At 37.7% G+C, this 21658-nt stretch overlaps 1 protein-coding gene across 1 annotated transcript; it reads right to left on the bottom strand.

Moving 5' to 3' along the window:
• Positions 1-1329: 1329 nt before the first annotated feature.
• On the bottom strand, positions 1330-18594 carry TMA16 (translation machinery associated 16 homolog). The gene is made up of 7 exons (XM_001233404.7): positions 18539-18594; positions 17815-17927; positions 13406-13443; positions 12124-12208; positions 10966-11114; positions 3276-3318; positions 1330-1561 (listed from the first exon to the last, which is right to left on the bottom strand). Exons 1-7 carry the CDS (start codon positions 18539-18541, stop codon positions 1420-1422), a joined length of 573 nt encoding a protein of 190 aa, XP_001233405.2. The 5' UTR covers positions 18542-18594; the 3' UTR covers positions 1330-1419.
• Positions 18595-21658: the final 3064 nt, after the last annotated feature.

Genomic DNA, 21658 nt, shown 5'->3' with positions numbered 1-21658 from the left:
AGAATCGGAACACAACAGCTCTGCTGCTATTGAAAAAATGTGAATATAATTCATCCAGTTCCTCAGAGAAATCTTAGCTCCCCAAGGCTGTCAGGAATAAAAGCGTACCTAAGGAAGTACGCTGCAAATTACAGTGTAACAAATTAAAAAGTATATTTCCTTTGGAAAAAAAAAAACAAAAAAAAACAAAAAACAAAGTTCTTACATACAAGTGGGCTTCTATGTTAAAGCACTTTTTGTACTTTTTGTATGAATTCGTTTATGTTTAATTTGAGCCCTGAGATTTAAAGAAATGTGAGTTTTAACAATACAGCTTTGCAGGTCACAATTAAGAAAGAGAGAAGTGGTGAAGCAGAATCTGACCGAATTAAGAAAGAAAGAAGTCTTCCATCAAAATAATCTAACCAGAAAAAACCCTGCCAACTGTAATAAGCATTATAACAGAGGATTTTAACATTAGAACTTATAAACATTACAAGTAAGCAGCATTTCAAGGTATTCCCTACAGCAAATTCATAAGAAGAAAGAACTTCACAGGAATATTTCTCAATCCAGCTGTTAGCAGCAACTGCTTTCTTTTTTAAGAAGCAACAGAATAAGAACACGGAACTCCTGAGGGCATTCATTCATCCTGTTTTCAACTTAGGAGAAGAAACTCTTCCCTATACAAAACCCTAATAGGTGACTTTAAAAACACAGGCATGGGAGGATTAGGAAACTGACAGGAAAGATTAAACTATCTCATCTATGTAACATGAAGCAAGGCTCTCTCTTATTCCTCTTCTCCAGGCCTCTCAGCACAAACATTCCAAGTGCAGAAATTAAACATAAATATATAAACAAAAAGGTTTTGTTTGTTTTTTAACCTTCCTCTGGTTTCTCACAGCTACATTTAAGTATTGCATCACCTAAATGCACTCCAGCCACTACCATGAGAGATGTATAAAAGCTGTCACCAGCTGGGCCCACTGCTTAACAGGGTACCTGCTTACCGCTATACTAAATGATGCATATATTCTTGCAACTACCAGGAAAAGGCAAGGATCTCCCACTGCAAAGTATTTCCAACAGGTTTCTGAATCCTGACTGCTCAACGAGCAGGGAAGATGCATTGAACTAGTCAGGATGCCAAGACATAAACAACTTGTTTGCTAACTCAGAGACCTGCTGCCTGAAGAGCAGGTATAGAGTGAGACTTAAGGACACAAAATACTGAATTTGATTTATATTCAAAAATTTTAACCCAATAATATGCTGGCTGAATGTTCACTCTCTAGCATAGGTGCACAGTGAGCTTATCAAAAATGCAATTAACAAAACCTTTGCAAATATAATTAGAAATACTAGCTTTATTCTTGATTCCACGACAACAAAATAAGTTTTTTACAATTCCCTTCAGCCATTCCAGCTCTTGAATCTTCATGATGCCACGTCTTCTATTTTATTCAGTTCTTCTTCAGCTTCCACATCTGACATCTCAGAATTAATGCAAACAGCATCCCTAAATGACAGCTTTCTCATTTTGATGTTGGGCAGCTTCTTCAGATCACCATCCCACTCCCTTAAAGAAAAGGGAAAACAAGTCATGAAGAACAACTAGCAGTAGAAGTAGCAGAAAAGAGTAGCAGAATTAGCTCACCTTTTTTTCAGAAGTGAGGCTGCTCTCACGCGAGGAGCCTCTCAGGTGAGGCTGCTTTTCTACATTATATTATCTCTTCAACTGCAGTATGAATGAGCATCCATGTGTTTACCTCATCTTGTACACTACAGCATCTGTGATTTCTTTGTGAAGAACTAAGTACTTTCAGATTTGACATTCTGGACAAAAAAAAGCAGAAATCACTCCCTATTTCTGTCCTCAGTTACTTTAGGCCAAATGCTTTTAGGTTTAACATATTAAACCCCTGGTCTTTTAAGTAATGGAAGAGCAGCTTGGAGAAGTTTAGTTCATCTGGATGCTTAATTTGCAAAGCTAATATCACAGGTAAATTAAATGCTTTATTATGATATATGATTGTTAACATTTTGTATGACTTCAGGCAACCTGATCCAAGGCATCCCTGCCTGTGGCGGTGGGGCTGGAACTGGATGATGTTTAAGGTCCCTTCCAACCCAAACCATTCTATGATTCTGTGACTGACTTCATGGAGACACAAAATGCTAGTAGACATTAATTCACTCAGGAAGTATATTACTTCAAAAGGCTGCATAAAAGAGGAAGGGATCATTCAAATATCACAAGACAATTAATAGAATACTTGCTTTTTCTGAAGGGCAAAGAGAGTATTTGCCAATTATAACACAGACATACTTGGTTTGGCTCTACCCAGGTAATAAACAACATTTCCATCATATATCCCAGTACAGTAAGTCAGCTGTGTAAACAGAGCAGCCAGAGGTCTCGTCTTTGAGATCTATGGTATTATTCTTATGTTCTCTAACTATGACTTCCAGCTACACACCACTCCCAAGAGATGGCCATGTATAATTCCTTGCAACATAAGCATTGGTAAGTCTTTTTTTTTTTCTTTTTCCTTTTTTTCTTCCATTAAAGTTTCTCATTTGGTAGAGCTGCCAGCAGGAGTATTCATTTAATCCAATACTGAGGTATATTGGCTTGCTGGCCTAGAGGTACAGGAAGCAAATTCTACAGATTCCAGAGCCTTGCCTGGTATGGCATCAATTCTTTCATGACTTTCAATTAGTATGTCTGAACAAACACTGCTGCAGACTGTAGTACACCTGCATCTCATAGAAACCAAGACTAAGAATTTTTTGCTGCTTTGGTTACTTAATGGTACGTTTAATAAATAAATTAGTATGCTATATGAATACAATTACCATCTGAAATCCCATTTCAGGTAATAAAACAGTTTTAACAATATTAGACTGTATTTTCATTTATCAGTAAATGTAGGTCCTGATCTTTAAAAACTAACAGTGAATGTTAATCCTTTTACTGTAGATCAGTGAACAGCTTAGGCAGACAAAAAACATTCTCTGAGAACAGCCAAAAAGAGATACTTAAGTTACAGAAATAAAACTCTTACTGTTGAAACTTTCTATCCAATGTCTTACTGATTAGCTGTCACTAATACTTAGCCTGTAACAGCTATGAACTGCAGAATTAGCACCACACCTTGTCTGCTTTTGCAACAGACAAATTCTTTAGCAGTCTGCATATATTATTTTTTAAGAAAAAAGACATACAATAGGTCAAATTCAAACAATGTTTTTCACAAACAGATTTAGTAGTGAGATTACAAAAAACTTACCTGAAAAATTTAAGGTGCTTGCTGTTCACAATGTCTGGGATTTCTAATGGGAGTGAAATTAAATGCTATTAGACATGCTACATTATTCAAGTGAGTCTCATTTCAAAGAAAGAAAAGTGAACTAAGGGCTGGGCATAGTATTTCAGAGCATGAGAATCGGGAGTCATACTAGAAAGCTCCTAGAGAAATACATAAGTAGGAAGACCTCTCATCAGAAGTGAAATCATACTTATGAACTATTCCAGAATTCAAATGTACCAATCACTGAGAATTCAATTTTAACCAATTATAAAAAGAGGGTGCTTCATCTTCTCTTAAGTTGCATATCTGAGAAATAGTAAAAAAAGTAAGCATTTAAAGTTTGCATTTAAAAAAAAGGCCAATGAACAAACCAGAGAAATAATTATCATTTGTTTTAAAGGAGTTACTAGCATCCTCAACCAAGATCAAGCTGTGGGTAGTTCTTAACAGACATTCATTCACACACACGATAAAAATATAATTCCACTCAGCAGAACTGACTATGAAAACAGTAAGAAAGCTTACTTTCAAAGGCGGCCTAAATACACAAGCATCACTGCTAATCAGTGAGTACTAAGGCTTCTGAAAGTATTTTGAAACATCTATAGAAAAAAGAATTTGAAGCACTTAAGTCACCATTGCAAGCAAGACAGATCAGTAATGGAGTTAAGAAAGTACCATCAGTCTGAGTGAGTAAATCTAACAAACACTTTGACATGCTTCTCAACATTTACCATGTAGAAAAGTATTTGTATGCGAATATAAATGCTCAGAAGAGTACAGTAACTTCTCAGGTGCTTGAATAGAACACATTATTGGATTTTTGAATATAGTACTACTTCCTTCCACCTGCAGTGAGACAGTCTGAAAGCAAAGAACGGCTGTTGTTAGACGTGCTCCAAAAACCACTCTTGCTACTGGGAAGCTTGTTGTTGCTAAAATGACTGTCAAATGCTGCACTACGTACAGTGTAGTATTTATAAAGAATGTTGACACCCATTTCTTCTCATGAACTGATGTTCCTCTAAGTACAATAGAAATGTGCATCGATAGTTTTTTAGACTGAAAATTTTCATAAAGATTAAATATCTTTCCCAAACCTAATTTGAGAGAAATATACTGACTGCAAATCTTTATTACCTTTGGTAGTAAAAAAAAAAAAGAAGGCAAGAAGCACAGTTACTTATGGCACAGCCTTTTTGTTTTGCTCCCTGGTAATCCATAATGTTCCCACCAGATGTGTTGTTTGTAACTCACACAAAATTTTACCTAGAAGGCCTACACTGTTTTGCTTTGATTCAGTGCCATTCTCTTCTCAGTCAAGCCCAAAATATTGCATATGACCCGTGCTTAATATCATCACTAACTTATAGAGATTTAGAAGTCTTAAATTTTTTTTAAATGTAAAATAAATCATATAGTTAAAATAGACTGTTCATGGACAGTATTTTATACTGTAGATTTCACAGCCTGCAAGAAAGGCTGCTTGCTACCTCTGAAATGTTTAATCCACTTTACTATTTTAGCTCATAAAAATATAACATTTTAGGTAGATCTTACTCTGTCCTTGAGCAAGCCCTGAACATACAGTTCCGCCGTGTTCTTGGGTCTTACAAAAATAAATCAGATGATGCTATCAATGCAGGATTATAGATGGTTTTGCTACAGAATGTAGAATGATGATACCTACCACTTATCTTTGTGGCCAGATAGTCTTTGCAATTCAGAAAAATGTTTTTTCCCTTTACAATGGGTTACAAAGTTAGCCGACGACTAATAATATATGCGACAAATCTTGATACCAATTACTTTGACTTTTGCAGACTGCTTCTTGGTAAACAGGTATAGTGATAGTGATCACAGCTAAGTAAGGCAAAACAAAGAAACACATACCTAATTCCTTTGGTTTTTGCTGTCATTTCTGAACTTAATTTGCTTTAGAAATGTTAAGTCACAAGAGTGTGTTTACTGAGATAAAAACGGCAGATGGAGAAACAGAGCATAAGAGCTAGTGGAAAAGAAATGAAGGAAGTATTTCAGGAAACAGATATCGTCTGGCATTTCTAAGATGAAGTATTCAGCAACTTATTTGCTGCAATGAAACGGCAGCGAAAAATGTAAGTATTTTCCCCATATTTCTGACACTCTCAGATACTTTGTTTTACTGATTTTCTTCTGAGGAAGAACAGACTGTGCTAGCTCTCAAGTTTTGTCATGAGGATGGTAGTCTTTAACACCAGTTTGTGACAAAGAACTTAGCTTAATTTGCAACAGAACTTTTGAGAAATACTGGCAAGTCAACCCCTTTATAACTGGATGAAGAAGCACCAGAACAGATTACTTCTAGTTCCTATGAGCACCAGGAGTCAAAAGCTCTCTGTGGGTCTGAACAATCCTGCCTCTGTGCACAGGCTTGAACTGGAGACTTTCTAAAACTTAACCAGTGAAAAAGCAGGTAGAGGATGCAATCCCAGAGTGCCGTCTCACAGCACTACTTTTTACCAAGTGGAATCATGTTCTGTGACAGTTTCCTGAAATATTTCATTTCCTTCCAGAAGTACGTTGTTCATAAAAACATCATCATTTTTCATAGCACAATTTCTCTCTCCAAAAATGAAGAACTGCACAAATACCTAAATCTCAGAAGAACTGAAATGTCACGGCTCTTGACAGAGAATATGAGCAGCATATGTATAATATGGTGTGCTTTCTCCTCAACTTCCTCTGGCTTGGCCTCTCAATGGGAAGACTGTGAGCAATGGGACTGATAATATTCTCATTAAGCTAGATTAATAATAACAAACCTGTCTCAAACTGAGGGGCAGTAAGAACTAATAGTAGACACCTGGTTCAACAGCTGAGGGTAACAGAGCATGCACCTAAAAACAACCTATAACTGTGAGTCTATTATCTTACCCTATAAACTGGGAGTAGCCCAAGAACCTGGTGGATTTTTCTATGTAGTGGTAGATTGCAGGTGTGATCTTCCCCTTGAGAAGGCATACCTCTTGAGGTTACAGCTACTGCAGAGACCCCTTATACCTCAGTATCAAGACATCTTGCTGATACAGATCCATAGTGATTGTTTGTTTTAAATTTTGTTAGCTTTGCTAAGATTATAGCTTAGATTGACTGTGCACATATGATCTATAAAACACTGATTAAGTTTGGGATTGGATCTAGCTGCACCTAGGCTTGTTGTTTCTATCATTCAAGGAGTTTAGAAAGTAAGGGAGTCTACTGCAAACTTCATTACTCTGAACCTCATCCTCTATACAATAAATAATCAAGTGTATCTAGTCACCTCAATTCTTCTTAAGAAGCTGGCTTATTTATAATTAAGTTTTGTTAAATCACTGTATTAGATTTATATATAAATATATCCCTGTTTCTCTTTATGAGTGAAATGTGTAGTATAATTTCTGTCCATGATAATGATTGTTACAGAAAACAGCTATCAGTGTTGTAGGTACACTAGCAGATAATGCAAGTGATAAAACTTTCATTTAAATTAAAATCAATTACCTTATATCCCGAAGTTTCAAGGATAAACTAATAAAAGTGGTACGTTAAGCTTTAAAGGCTGTTCTTCCCCAGAACTTGTACTATGCTTTTGTACGAACATGCCAGTTAAATAGAAATAAATAAAAATGTACAATCTTCAGATGAAATAATTATGATGTTTTCCAACAGAAAGTGTACTAATTCTGAGTTCCAAGCATATGTCACACGATGATTTAGGATTCCTTTTCAATAGCTTTCCTACAAACACCTAAGAGCAGATTTGACACAAATGATGATACATCAGGAGGAAAATGGCAGTAAAACTGATTTAGATGTATTTAAGGAATAAAGGAGTGATAAGGAACTGCTAACAGAACTGAACAACCTTTCAGACTGAATGTTTTCTGTGTAGATACCCTTTTTTTTTTCCAAACTAAGACTTACTATGATTTTGGATATCGATCACTTTTGTAAACAGCCAGTAAAAAGTATTGATTTCTCCATTTACATGTATCTCATATATACATCAATTTCTACGATAATTTCTTCAATACAAACAATTCATATTGTGTAGCTTGTTCATGGCAAACATCCATCTACAAGAACTGAGTTCAGGAATGGGTGTAAAAACTCAACAAATGCTGTTATAAAAGCCCCTCACGTTACAGCTTTCAGTGACGATAATTACGTAGAAGCATAAAAGCAGCTTCCAGCTGATTCCCATTTATCCCCAATCTGTAATTACAGTATTTAGCAGCAACTATTTTCTGTGAATGAATACTGCCCTAGACGGAAAGCAAAACCTGCAGCAGCTGTTATAACAAATAATGAATAATCTGAAAGCATATTTAATATATGAAGTTGCACTACGCTCTCTGAATGCTTTACTTACTAATACTATAATAACCTCCAATTTTGCTTACAGTATTTCTGGATTCTTCTTTATTTTTATGTTATGCTTGTGCCTTTCTGTATAGTTTTACTTGTTTTGTCAGCTTTCTACAAGGCACCAAAGGAAAAAAGAAATATCTGAGCCATCTAATAACATTCATAGCATCTATTTTCCTATGACTTTTTCTGTCTTCTAAGTAAACAGTATGGTTTTTCATTAGGCATGAAGTCATATAGATATTCCTGAATTCCTCTCTGATGGCAAAGTGTAAATATACTACATAACATTTCTCACATTTTGAGACATATTCATTTACTTCATTGGTAAAATAAAATAAAGTGGAAAGGGAAGTAGGACACAATCCAAACCTTGCTATCCTTTGTATCATCTCAGCAATTTTGATTTGTCACTTCTTCCCCAACTTACTTTCACTAGCTGGACTGACTGACTTTGAATACTACTTTAGCATTAAAGCTCATCACTTGCCTTTAACATTCTTGCTTGTTAAAGAAAAATGCAAATCACAGATTTCAGTACTATTTTGTACTTGACTCTCCTAAACTCTTTGCTTTTTGTACTTTCGTTATCTTTTCTTCCTTAACCAGGTTACTGATGTTCCCTTCAGCCTCGGTCCAGCTACCTACTTCCCAGCCTTGTTTTTCTCACTCGCAAGCAGCTTGCATCTGCATGCTATCTCCTGTAAGACAAAATACTTACATAATGCATTAATTCCTTCTTAAGGGAGACTCTAGGCCTCTCATGAGGAAATGTTCAGCTCTAATGTATGCGTTGTGGTTTTTGCACAACTGCTTCCCAGCTGATCTCAGAAGACTTAACTAGATGCTAAACTATCAAATGGTGATACGTGATAATACAGAAGTCAACAAGAATAACTGGCATTATGCTTTTATTCAAACTTGTGAACATGGCCAAGGTAAATGCTTAAAAACTGAAACTGCTTTCAGCTGGGCTCTCACTGGTGGATCTCATTAGTAATGCTTCATTTGAAATCTTCAGAATTCTTGCATTTGATTATTAAGAGGTTAAGTGTTAGGGTCTTCTCACATATTCCCCCCAACACCACCTCTCACAAGTTAAAGGAAGCACAGAGCCTCTACTTGAGAACAAGTTTATCCTACTTGGTGACTATCATCTGTGCCTGTAGAATAGAGTCTGCAAAGTAGACATGTCATAACAGTCCAACATATCTTCCAGGATTGCCTAAATTCTAATAGGAATACTCCAGAAGTATTCAAGCTTTGGAAATGTATCAGAAGTACAATTTTTATGCAATCATTTTCCCACATGGAGCACACCTTGAATTTAGGGGAATGATGGGCCTCTCCCTGAAGCTCGTGAGTTTTTGGCTCATGAGTTTGTGGAGGTTTTGGTTGTCTTCATGAACCCTAAAGCCCACTCTCTCATGATATCAAAATTGCTGAAGTTCCTCATGCCACTGGTCTGCTTTGGTGGAAAGAAGCAAGTTGGGCCACAGGATTAACCCTAATGGTAAGTTTGCACATTACTGAAGAAGTATTAAAGCAAGCCGTGTATATAGATTTCATTGGCACAACCCCACCCAAAATCTAATTAATTTGCAGAGGAAAACACTGTTTATTCCCCATACGGGAAAATAGTCTTTGTGCCAATGCACACTAAAGCATGCACACACACTGAAATGCATTTTTAACATAAAAGTCTTAGCATAAAATGAAGATCCAAGCATGCTGGATCATTGTATACACGTAATACGTATTTGAGACTGGTACATTAAATGCCACTTGCACTTCAAAAATATATTATACTTACCTGTACTAAAGATACAGTACAAGTAAATGTCAATTAATATAGCGAGAATATGTCAGATCTCTGTCATCCTTCACTCCAAACCCAGCACTGTTTCTTTATCCTGCCCTTCCTCTCCGTGCCCAACTTCTACAAGGGTGACCAGACTGGTAGATGAGAGAAAGGCTGTTGATGTAGTCTACCTAGACTTCAGCCAAGCCTTTGACATGGTCTCTCACAGTATTCTCCTGGGGAAACTGGCTGCCCGTGGCCTGGACAGGTATACCGTTCTTTGGATAAGGAACTGGCTAGAGGGCCGTGCCCAGTGGGTAGTGGTTAATGGAGTTAAGTCCAGCTGGCGACCCATTACAAGTGGTATCCGCCAGGAGTTGGTACTGGGGCCCATCATGTGTAGTATCTTCACTGATAATCTAGATGAAGGGATTGAGCGTACCTTCAGTAAGTTTGCAGATGACAACCAAGTTGGGAGGTGGTGTCAATCTGCCTGAGGGTAGGGAGGCCCTTCAGAGGGATGTAGATAAGCTGGATTGCTGGGCTGAAGTGATTGGGATGAGGTTCAACAAGGCCAAGTGCTGGGTCCTTTGGCCACAATAACCCCATGCAGCGCTAGGCTTGGGGCTGAGTGGCTGGATGACTGTGAAGAGGTCCTGGGGGTGTTGGTTGATGCTCAGCTGAACATGAGCTGACAGTGTGCCCAGGTGGCCAAGAGGGCCAATGCCATTCTGGCCCTCAGAAATACTGTAGCCAGCAGGAGCAGGGAGGTAATCATCCCCCTATACACAGCACTGGTGAGGCTGCACCTTGAGTACTGTGTTCAGTTTTGGGCTGCTCACTACAAGACAGACACTGAGGCCCTGGAATGTGGCCAGAGAAGGGCAACAAAACTGGTGAGCAGTCTGGAGCACAAGTCTTATGAGGAGCGGCTGAGGGAGCTGGGATTGTTTAGTCTCAAGAAGAGGAGGCTCAGGGGAGACCTCACTGCATTCTACAACTTCCTGAAGGGAGGTTGTGATGAGGAGTGGTTCGGCCTCTTCTCCCAGGTAACAAACGTGACCCGAGGAAATGGCCACAAGTTGTACCAGAGGAGGTTTAGGTTAGACATAAGGAAAAACTTTTTCTCTCAGAGAGTGGTCAGGCACTGGAATGGCCTGCCCAGGGAGGTGGTGGAGTCACTGTCCCTGGCAGTGTTCAAGAGGTGTCTGGATGAGGAGCTACGTGATATGGTTTAGTAGCTGTGGTAGTAATGGTGATGGGAGGACAGTTGGACTAGATGATCTTGTAGGTCCTTTCCAACCTTGTGATTCTATGATTCTATGATTCTCTGTAAGGTACTCCATAAATAGCTAGCAGTTAGTTAACTCCTTTGAGGAATGAAAAACATAATACTTACAAATTTTACTTTGATTTCGGCCTTGTTAGTTGGAAGAGAGTTATGATCACAGGATTATTACTAATTCTTTTACATACCTATCCCATAGCCTTCATAGAGCTGTCTTTCACGTTCCATGGTCTGCTTGATTACAGCTTCCCTTGATCCATGCTGTCTTCCCTGTCTACCTTTAATACTGTTTCGTAATTCAATCTGCTCCAACTCGGCATTGAATCGTTCCATATATCTGAAAGAAACACAATTCATTTAGGCTAGATACAACCATGAAATTTTTGCAAAACAATTACTTCAACAATCTAAGAAGATATTTTGCAAATCATATTTTCAAAATGAGTCAGATATAGTTCAAATCTAATAAAAGTAACTTTAATCTACAAAGTGAAAGTTCTATTTAGAACTACATTTGAATCATCTGCTGCTTTCAGAAAAGTGTTGTGTTTTTATTTAATTTGCTTTTTTGTTCAAAAAGTTTGAATGAAACTTTCATACTATCATAACTCATCTGCTCTGGAAAACCACTAACTTTTAATTGCTGAAGTTCTTCTTTGCAATGTCATCATTGTATAAACAACCAAACGGTTAAAAATGGATCCAGAAAATAAGGTGGTATTGCCTTTGCAGTACAACAAGTGTTGACCAGCATAGAAAGTATTTCAGAGCTCCTGAAAGGCAAATGATATGATGCAAATTCTTAAGTAAACACATAGGTCATTATGCTTGCAGGTATAAAAACAAAATGGTGGCAGACCATAGGTACACATGCACAAAGCTGAACTCCAACTAAATCCAATTTTGATATTTCCTAAAAAAAAAAAAAAAAAAAAAAAAAAAAAAAAAAAAAAAAAAGTGCCCACCTAAATACTGCTTTATCTTCTCAGCAAAGAAAATAAAAGGATTAAAAAGTACAATTACATTTGTGCATTTAAGTTTCAGTGAATAACCCAACTAGCAAACTCAGACAATTATACCCCTCCACACCATTAGTTGTCCACACTGCAAAAGCAGGGACGTGCTTCAATAAAAACACAAGGGTCACTTCAACAATTTCAATGCATATTGTAAGATGTACACATTTTAGTACAGAACAATCTTCAATTTTAACAAAATTACCTACTTGGTATTATTAACAGGCCTACGTAGAAAAGAACTCCCAAGTCAGTATAGAGATCTTATTTAGGAACATTACTTTTAAAGGCAAATCAAACTCTTCAGTCCTCTTTTAAACCCAGACTTACTCTTCAATTAGTTCACAAGCTTCCTTCTTTGTGTAGTCAGTTTTATTGGGGTCAAGGTGACTCTGGAACCATTGCAGTTTTTCTCCTGCAAGAATGAAGTTAATGTTGATTATATCATCACAGTAGCACCAGGAAAGATTACAGTTCTTCAAAGTTTCTGAAATAAACCCCTTCTCTTTTTTTTTTCTTCAAGAACCTGAATGGCATCATAAAGATCTGGCTGGGTATGAAGGCAGCTATAATAGAAATATTATCTTCTTTATGGAAAAGAGTTTTGATGCTTTAATGTAAAATACTAGAAGCGAGAGTCTAAAACATCACTGGCTTAATTACTTAAGATGGCAAGTAAGGAAAATAAAGAAAAAGAAATCACTACAGAACAATGGCTGAACAAGAGTTCCAGTTACCACAGTTTTTAAACAGATTGAATTAAAAAGGAAAGAAGTATTTCATACTGTGTCTTGAAGTCTTGTATTTACTTCAGAGTACAGCATGTCTGTTTATCTATACCTATAATCTTCTTTCACAAATATTTATGAAAAGCATGGTGACAATAACAATAAATACAAAATGGGTCTGGAGCACAGGCCTTATGAGAAGCAGCTGAAGGAGCTAGGATTGTTCAGTCTAGAGAAGAGGAGGCTCAGGGGAGACCTTATTGCTCTCTATAACTACCTGAAGGGAGGTTGTAGTGAGCTGGGGGTCAGCCTCTTCTCTCGGGTGACTAGTGATAGGACTAGAGGGAATGGCTTCAAGCTGCACCAGGGAAGGTTCAGGCTGGAAGTTAGGAAATATTACTTCTCTGAAAGAGTGGTCAGGCACTGGAATGGGCTGTCCAGAGAGGTGGTGGAGTCACCGACCCTGGTGGTGTTCAAGGAACGTTTGGACATTATGTTGAGGGACATGGTTTAGTGAGAACCATTGGTGATGGGTGAATGGTTGGACTGGGTGACCCTGTGGACCTTTTCCAACCTTGGTGATTCTATGATTCTACAGGTTCAGAAGCAGGTGGTTGGTTTACACTGACTCATTATAAACAAGCTTAAGTTTTATGTAATATTTCTGTAAAGCCTAATCTTTTGTCAAAAATCCAATTTCAGCTCCTCTATGTACTACTTCAGAGAACATGTTAAGTACTTCAGCAAATCTACAAAGTCTATTCTACAATTACAGAGTCAGATTATAGAGAAAGACACTCCAATTGGAATAGCTATAAAGTTGGTAACAAAATTCTATCATAGAAAGTTGTGTAATGTATTTGGTAATAAAAGTTTTTGCTCACCAATAATACTCAAGCGTAAAGCTTTCTCAGTCTTCAACCTAATGGAGAAAAACAAACATGTTAGCCAGGGAAGAGTACAGTACAAATAGTTATCTTCATTTCCCTTCTTCAAAAAAAAAAAAAAAAAAAAGATTTAGATGAAAGTCAAGGTAAAATTGCAAACAGAAATATCTGTCAAATGTAGAACAACAAAATATCACACTACTATTTAATAAACTTTTAAATAATTAAAGTTAGTACTTAGTGAACAGTAAACGTTTATGTGAAAATGTGTTAAGAAATGAAACTAAGAGTTAATTTTTTAAAATAAGAACTATGAAGAAAATTAATCTGAAAGTATTTTTCACTCCACCTGTCTGTGGTGGGATAATGAGGCCTTCTGCATTCTGTAGGATGTGTGTACACAATTCAGTTTGGGATCAATTCCAGTCCTATTAAGAAGTTCTCAGGGACTACAAGTCTTCTAACAGGCCTTATGCATGTACTCCTGGAGCTCTCAAACTCATTTTGCAGCAAGGAATGCTGCTGAATTTCACTTTATTTCCAGAAAGGAACGGAATAGATAGTTGGGATAAGTATAAAATTTTCTGCTGGAAAAAATATATTTGCATGTTCACTGTCTATACTCAAGGACTTGTGATATTATTAAGACTTTTTTTAATGTTACATAACAAGAAAATTGCTCATGAATAAAAAAAATTAAGTATATAATTTGAAAGAACAACTGTCAAAGTTCAAGACAGTTCAAAGCTATGTGCTTCTGTATTAAATTCTTTGTACTCTGTAGAATCTAATGAGCATTTCAGTTAACTGAAGTAACTTAGCGGACAAAATATCTCACCTGTTAAAAAAAATACTGAGATCAAAAGAGAAAGTCCTGCTTTCTAGAAACTAACATATTGGGTCACTTGGCCATTAACTTACGTTATTAAAATAAAGATTAGCTTTTTCAAGTAGTATTTCATTCTCTGAAGAGTTCCTGAAATCCACATAAAAACACACACGCGTCCAAGTTGCTACGATTTTCACTAACACATTAATGGAAAGCTGCTTTTCTTCTTATTTGTCATAGATGCCACAGCATCTAGGATAAGAATTTTGAATGTAAAAAAAACCTACAGAAGACAAACAAGCAGGATGAGTGTTATCATACCTCCAAAAAGCTGGTTGGCTAAAGAAATTTAATGTTTAAACAGAAATGACACCAGGGTTAAAGGACAGATCTGAATGAGACTTTATAAAAACAAAGGAAAAAAGATTAAGATTAGAAGCGAGCTTTAATACTCAGCTGTAGAAGATTTCTTCAAGATAATTATGGTTGATAGCCCACAGAGGGCTTACAGCACACAGCATGGAGTTTTGACAGGTCACAGTGTGCATGGAAAGGATTTGTATTTCCATGCAGTAGAACTGCACACCAACAGTCCCAGCTGTGAATTTGGCATGGCAACAAAGCAAGCCAAGCACATCTGCAACGAGTTGCCATGGAGAAAACTACAATGCCATCAAGAAAAGCTCTCTCTTTAAAATCATAAATAACACCATCTATTTATGGTTTACAACACTAAAAGCCACCGTTTGGACCTGCAACGGTCAATGGATCACTTATTTGTCTAGGTAATTATGTACATAATCAGGCTTATTTTCTGGCAGAAAAGCCTTCTTTATTAAGAAGTACACAACTTATCTCAGTATGAGAAATACTGGAAGATATGATCAGATACTGCCTCGCTGTACTTTTCCTAAGAGCATTACCTCAATGCCTGCTAGAAAACACCAGTATTTGCAGGGAAGCTAAACAAATAAGGCAAGGCAAAGACAGTTCCTCTCATCTCCTTCCACACAATGAGTAACATCTTTTACTCAAGGGGAAGAGAGGATAAAGGCCGGGATTCAATCTTGCAGCAAGCTCTTGACTCTGAATGAAAGAACAAAAGTAAATCATACGTTTAGACATTCATTATGGAAAAGGATGATTAAAGGTTTTCTTGAGGTTTAGCAGATATTGTGTGAAGAGCAACAGAGGGAAGAAAAAGGTGTGATTCAAGTGGACAAGCTGGCTGAAGATTGCAGTCAATTTTCTAAAACCAATTGTTCTGTCACACCTTATTATGATCCGGATCAGTCTTTCATAGGACAGATACAGTTTCTGGACAAGCTTATTATTTCTGTCATATTTCATTGAGAATGCTTGCATTGAAGACTATTTGGATGAGAGAGGCTATCAAAGACTTCTGTAATTTAGAGAATTTCTCCCTCCTTCTTCCGCAGTATCACACTGTAATACTGAAATTCCATGTGCAGATAACAATGGCTAATTAACAGAATTCATAGATCACAATAAGCTTTGGATGGCTCAGGTTGACACACTACTTTTGGAAGAATAGTTTCTGTATGAGAAACAAAGGGTTATATCGATTACCATCAGACTAAAGAACCTGCACCTGAAACAGTAAGAAAGCTTGGAAAAGGAAAGGCAGAAATCAAGAAACAGAGCTTAAGACAGCAATCTACATCCTCTAATCTTAAACTGTTGAGCATGTCTGCTTATTTAAAAAACAACAACAACAACAAAAAACTTTTAACATACAAAACAGAGAGAGCTTAAAGGAGAAGATAGCTCTCTACATTACCTAATCTTAAACTGAGACATTCTGTGAAGATACTAGGCTTTGCTGATCCCTCACAGAATTAAGGAGGAAGCAGCCGTTCTTTCATTGGCTTGCTTGAAGCACACCCTCAATTACCCTTCTGGGCAGCCAGTACTTAATGGTTTTCCATAAAATGGTACTTTTTCCTCAGGTTAACCCATTACATATATCAAAAGGAGTCTGTTTATTTCACTGGGAAGGAAACTGCTGCCATGAGCAGTTCCTTTTGCTGCACTTCAAAGGAACAGAAAGTCTGACTGTACTGTTACGTCTCTTAAAAAGGAAAGAAACCCTTTTATAAGTAATTTTACTTCTTTATGTAAAATTCCTTGTTAAAAAACAATTACGTTTACAAAGTTAACATTTTCATGAAGAAAAGTAACTAAATGGTAAATCAAATGGGAGAATGCTATTCCAGTAGAAGGTGGGTTGTTTATTATTATTATTTTTTGCTTCTTTCTGTTCTAAAAGGAAACAAAAAAGCACTTAAGAATTTGTCAGTACGGGTATCTACATCAGTATAATTCTACCCACATAAACAAATCAGAAAAAGATTTGATTAAGTGTGCCATGTCACAGTGAATAATCAATATATCCTTTGCACACTGACTGCTTTTGTGTATGTTTTTGCTTTTAGTGAAGACACAGATGTAAGCAATAAAAAACAAATATGATTTGGTTACCTTTTGTGATTAAGCTCTCTAAGTGGCAGTTAAGAGGCAAGAAGAGGTATTTAAGGGATGATGTAGTCAATTTAGCACTTAAGAAAACAGTTATGATCAGTAACTAATAGCACTCCATTGAAACCAGTAGTCAGGGAGTACAGACAACATAAAGCAGCAGGGAAAACTTCTTGCATGCTAAAAAACAGCAGGAATTTCTACATGTGCTGCTCATAAACTCTCACAGCAGCTCTGATGAGGCTATGTGACACAACTGTGCATGTAAAGGGCCCTTTCTCAGCTACAAAAAGGTACAAGGTTTGCTCTATGTAAGGCTGTACATCCATCCCCAACCATAAAGGTTGCACAGTCTCTGAGGAACATTTTAACTGTACCAGGAGCTCCCAGTGCAACATCATCAGATATATAAATATTTTGGTTCAGTGTTCATGGTCCTTCCAAATTATACCTTGACAGGAAATGCCTGAAGTTCACTTTAATAGCTTTCTAAACAATCGTTGCATATCGATGTTTAGGGAGTTGGTCTATGCATTAGAGACGGCAAGCTGAGACAGAGTGAAAATCAAAGGCAAGTCCTGTCTAGCTATCTCTTCCTTCTGCAGAAGGGGAAAGGAAAGCTAAAAGAAAACTGAACTTGCCGTGAAACAAGAAGACATCATCCAAAAGAAGTCAAATATTAGGTTCATTTAGAAGCTCCTGTTGGGTGGGTCAGATACCAATGAGGTTATTTTCAGTGAATTCAGCACAAGAAGCTAGGCCCAAGTAAAACTTGGAATAAAGTCAAGCCAGGTGACTAAGCTTCATTTGATGTCACTAGCAAAATGGCATTCAGATTATAATAAGCAAAATGCTTATTTGCGATGCAAAAACCTTGCTTAAAATTCAAAAATGAAGTAGTTGAATTACATCCTTCAGGAAGATTTTGTGTACATAATCGTGTCATTTCACATGGCCTAGCACTGTTACACAGACCTTTAAGAAGAAAAACTTTATTGTACCAGTGTCTTTTCACCAACACTCCCAACCAACACACACGCTGTCCTTCAGTGTGTACACACGGTTACACAGTACTTACTTTTCTTTCTTATCCTGTTTGTGCGCCTCCCTTGCGAGCTGTGCAGCTTTCCTGCTGTAAGGATGGACAGCTTTTTTCTCTTGCTTCCCTCCTTTGGTTTTTGGCAATTTTGGCTGAAAATAAGTGAAAGATGTGTGCTACTAAAACTGTAAAGAGAAGATAGGAACACATGCCAAGTGAAGGCTTGAAAGCTCATGCGTGCACATCATCTGTGTCCAGATATGGAGTCCTCAGTAAGGAGAGAGACAGATCTGCTGGAGCACGTTCAGAGGCCACAGAAATGACCCCAGAAATGACACATTTCCTTGAAGACAAGCTGAGAGCTGGGGCTGTGCAGCCTGGAGAAGAGAAGGCTGTGAGGTGACCTGAGAGAGGCCCGTCAGTAACCAAAGGGAGGGCTACGAGAAAGAATGGGACAAACTCTTCAGCAGGGCCTGCTGTGACAGGACAAGGGGAAAGAGTTTTAAACTACGAGAGGGAGGATTTAGACTGGATATAAGGGAGAAGTTATTTACACTAAGGGCGATACGGGCACAACACGAGCCCTCTGCGTGCTATCGATAAGTCCTACACGACCGCGAATTCGCCCGGGCCGGGCCGCTCCGGGCCTCTGCCCCCTCAGTCTCATACTTAGCGGCCGGCAGCCGGGGGTACCGCCTCCCCGCAGCAAGCTGACCCCGGCTGGAAGGGCCGCCAGCACCCACACCCCCCATCCTCCACGCACCATGGCGAACGCGTTTCCTCTGCGGCCGCCGTCCACGCGGTGCTCCTGCCAAAAGGATCCGGACGGGCGGCAGTGCTGCGAGCACGCGGTTCCGGGGCGGGCCGCTCCGCCGGGCGTTGGGCCTGGAGCGTGAAGCCGGCAGCTGGGATGCGAACCCAGTACTCAGATTCATCCTACCTAACCTTAAACTCTACAGTGGGGTGCTAAGAAAGACACACGCACTGTGTAGGTTGTGCTTAACGGGTAGTTCCAAGGGGATGGTCATTCGGCTGGTCTTTCACCACTGACTGTGCTGAGACCCTTGGGTGATGATGCTTCTAATTTGATGACCTTGTTCCAGAGTAAAAACTATTCAATGCAAACGTGCACCGATTTCCAGCCCAGTCTTTAAATAGCTTCTAATCTAGCGTGTGGAAGTTGCTCTTCAGTACTTCATTCTCTCCATCAACAAAGGATCTTTTGTAAAATACATTGATAGCTGTGCAGAATTGCTGTGTAAGCTCTCCTAAGTCATATTACTATGGTGTGTGTTGGTAGCAAGGAGGGAGGAACACTAGAATTCAAATCTGGCATGTCAACACCCAGATCTTAGCTTGCATTTACTTATTTATTTTAATTATTTTTTCCAATACCATTGTAAATGTATACATAAAAATGTCTTATTGGGGTAGTCTTTACTACAGTGCTCTGTATCAAAGCACAAAATCAAATGGGTTTAGTAAGTATAGACGAAGTATTCAGTAAGTATTTAGTAAGTATAGATGAAGTATTCTCACACTGAAGAATAGATTTTGCATCAAATTCTGGTTACTGCAGAGTAACACGTTAGATGTTATAAAGCAGCACTACAGTATGGTACTTAAAAGACAAAAAGACACAATTCTGAGAAGGAGATGCTGTTTTAGTGCAATACTGTGCATCAGGTTTTCAGAAATGCTGACAGGTGAGAATAGGGCTAATTGACAAATGAGTTAAACTGATTCCTGAATTTTCGTGAAAATCTAATTTATAGTGTCATAACTACATTACTTGGAATGGAGGAAGGTTAGAACTGCAGTTAGCTTAGTTTTAAGAAAATGCAGACTTCCTGAATCAACTCAAGGTTAATTGCTGGGTTTAGAAGAGAGGGAAAGGTAATGGGCAGGAGTGAGGGAAGAGCTCACTGTCAGACATAACTTCAGCTTTGCTTGTCTTAGTCTGAAGTATATCTGTAGTAGACTTCTGGTGAAAAGGCACATGTAGAGTTTCTAGATTACGTTCCATGTAATCAGTGATACCAAGGAATAGAATGAACATAGAAAATTACAAAGATATGCTTGCAGTTATTTAATGGGGCTAGTGGTTATTCTTTTGTTGTTGTTGTTGTAGTTTAGTGTGTTTTACAGTTGTGATTTTTGTATGTGCTGTTACCACTTGATGAATGAAAGGTGTAGATATAATAGTAAATACATCACTATCTTCAATTGCAAGTCCCTGGTGAATGATGCACTCTTAGAAATGGCAGTTTCCTTCAACATATGGAAAGTTCAGCTCTGCTCACAGCAGTGAAAGTATTGAGGAAGTTGGTGTGCTATTGGTTTTGAGGTGGTTTAAAAACAGGGAAATTTAGTAAGAATGAGAAAGTCACTAAAACTGACACATAGCCTAGATTATCCCTAATTCAACTCTTTGGAGGATAAATAAGTTAACAACAAGCTCAGCATTGTCATATTTCATTGACTGAGTGGAAGCAAATCTGAGGATGTGTTCTTTAGGTCAAAGACATACCTAAGTTGTGCTGCATCCTGATTTCGTAGATCCAATGCCATTTTTCTTTTAATTATGCCAGGTTAATGCTTTTAATTTAAATATCTTTCAATTCCATGCCCAGATCTACAGTTTACAGATTGACAACCGTCTATGCTGATAAAATGAAAAAAAAAAAAGGTAAGAGAGAAGTACCGATTAAAGTAATTTACTATTTCCTTCATGGTTTATAACTATTTCTAAACTACTCTGTGCAAGAAACAATTAAAAATGCCTGGTATTCTCCATTAATTATGTTTCATGCTAGCTATTCTTGTTTTTTTTTTAATTTTCTTTTTCCTAAATTCTGGTTTGTTTTTTTTCTCCCCCCTCTCTCCTTCCTAATTATACTCAAGCTCTTCCTAATGAATCCTTGTCACTAATGAAAGAAGCAGAAGACGCCTAGTCCTTTAGACAAAGCCTCCCAGGCTAATGCAATTTAAAGAAGTATTCTGGTGCACTATATGCTTACAGATGGTTTAAAATTCTAAATAGAATTTAGGATATTGAAAATACTAAGAAAATTAATACACGGTAAAATGGAAATGTTTCAAATAGACCAGTTGTTCCACATAGTTGGAAAGTCCCTGATAATATAGCAGCCACATGCTCTGTGAAGATTTTGAGTTTCAAGATGTTGAACAGTCATTGAAGTTTAAAACTTGCCTAGAGGGAAGCACCTGAAATGAGACTATGGAGTAGTTGTATAACATGTTGGCACTGTATAGCATGGCATCTTTAGCAAAGAAAATCAAATAATATACACTAGATACTTTAGATTTTTCCCATCAGGATTCCCATAAGGACCAATTCCAAACACACTGCAAGTGAATACTTTAATATTGGTATGCCTGATCAGGTAATGCTTGATTACGAAAATGATACACAGGTCAGTATGTGGTCAGGTATATCTTGACAGCCTGCCTGTATCTTAGAGCATGAACCACTTCTGACTCTGTCCAGCCTGAAGAATTCCGGCTTATAACCATTAAAATGTATTGTTACATTGTACAGTTGCAACACAAATTAAGATAATAAAGAGAAGCTTAAGATATTATAACATTTTTAATGTCTTCCATAGTGAATTGAGTTTGCTGCCCAATAAACTTATAAGATCTTTTCTGGATATTTCTGGATATTTTCACTGTACATGCAATAGGAATGGAAACACAAGAGAAGAAATCTTAGGCAATTAAGAAAATAGTTGCTGAATTAACCCACTAATTTCATATTTCTGTGGGAGACAGAAAAAATGTGAAATGATGAAAATCTCATTGTTTTGTGTACCATCGAAGTTTGAGTGGCAGTAGATAATTATGTAGTCTTATCTGTTGC

This window comes from Gallus gallus, chromosome 4, assembly GCF_016699485.2.
Source record: "Gallus gallus isolate bGalGal1 chromosome 4, bGalGal1.mat.broiler.GRCg7b, whole genome shotgun sequence".
Lineage (NCBI taxonomy): Eukaryota > Metazoa > Chordata > Aves > Galliformes > Phasianidae > Gallus > Gallus gallus.
Note: the sequence above shows the minus strand (reverse complement) of the source record. Positions and strands in the feature narration are given on the sequence as shown.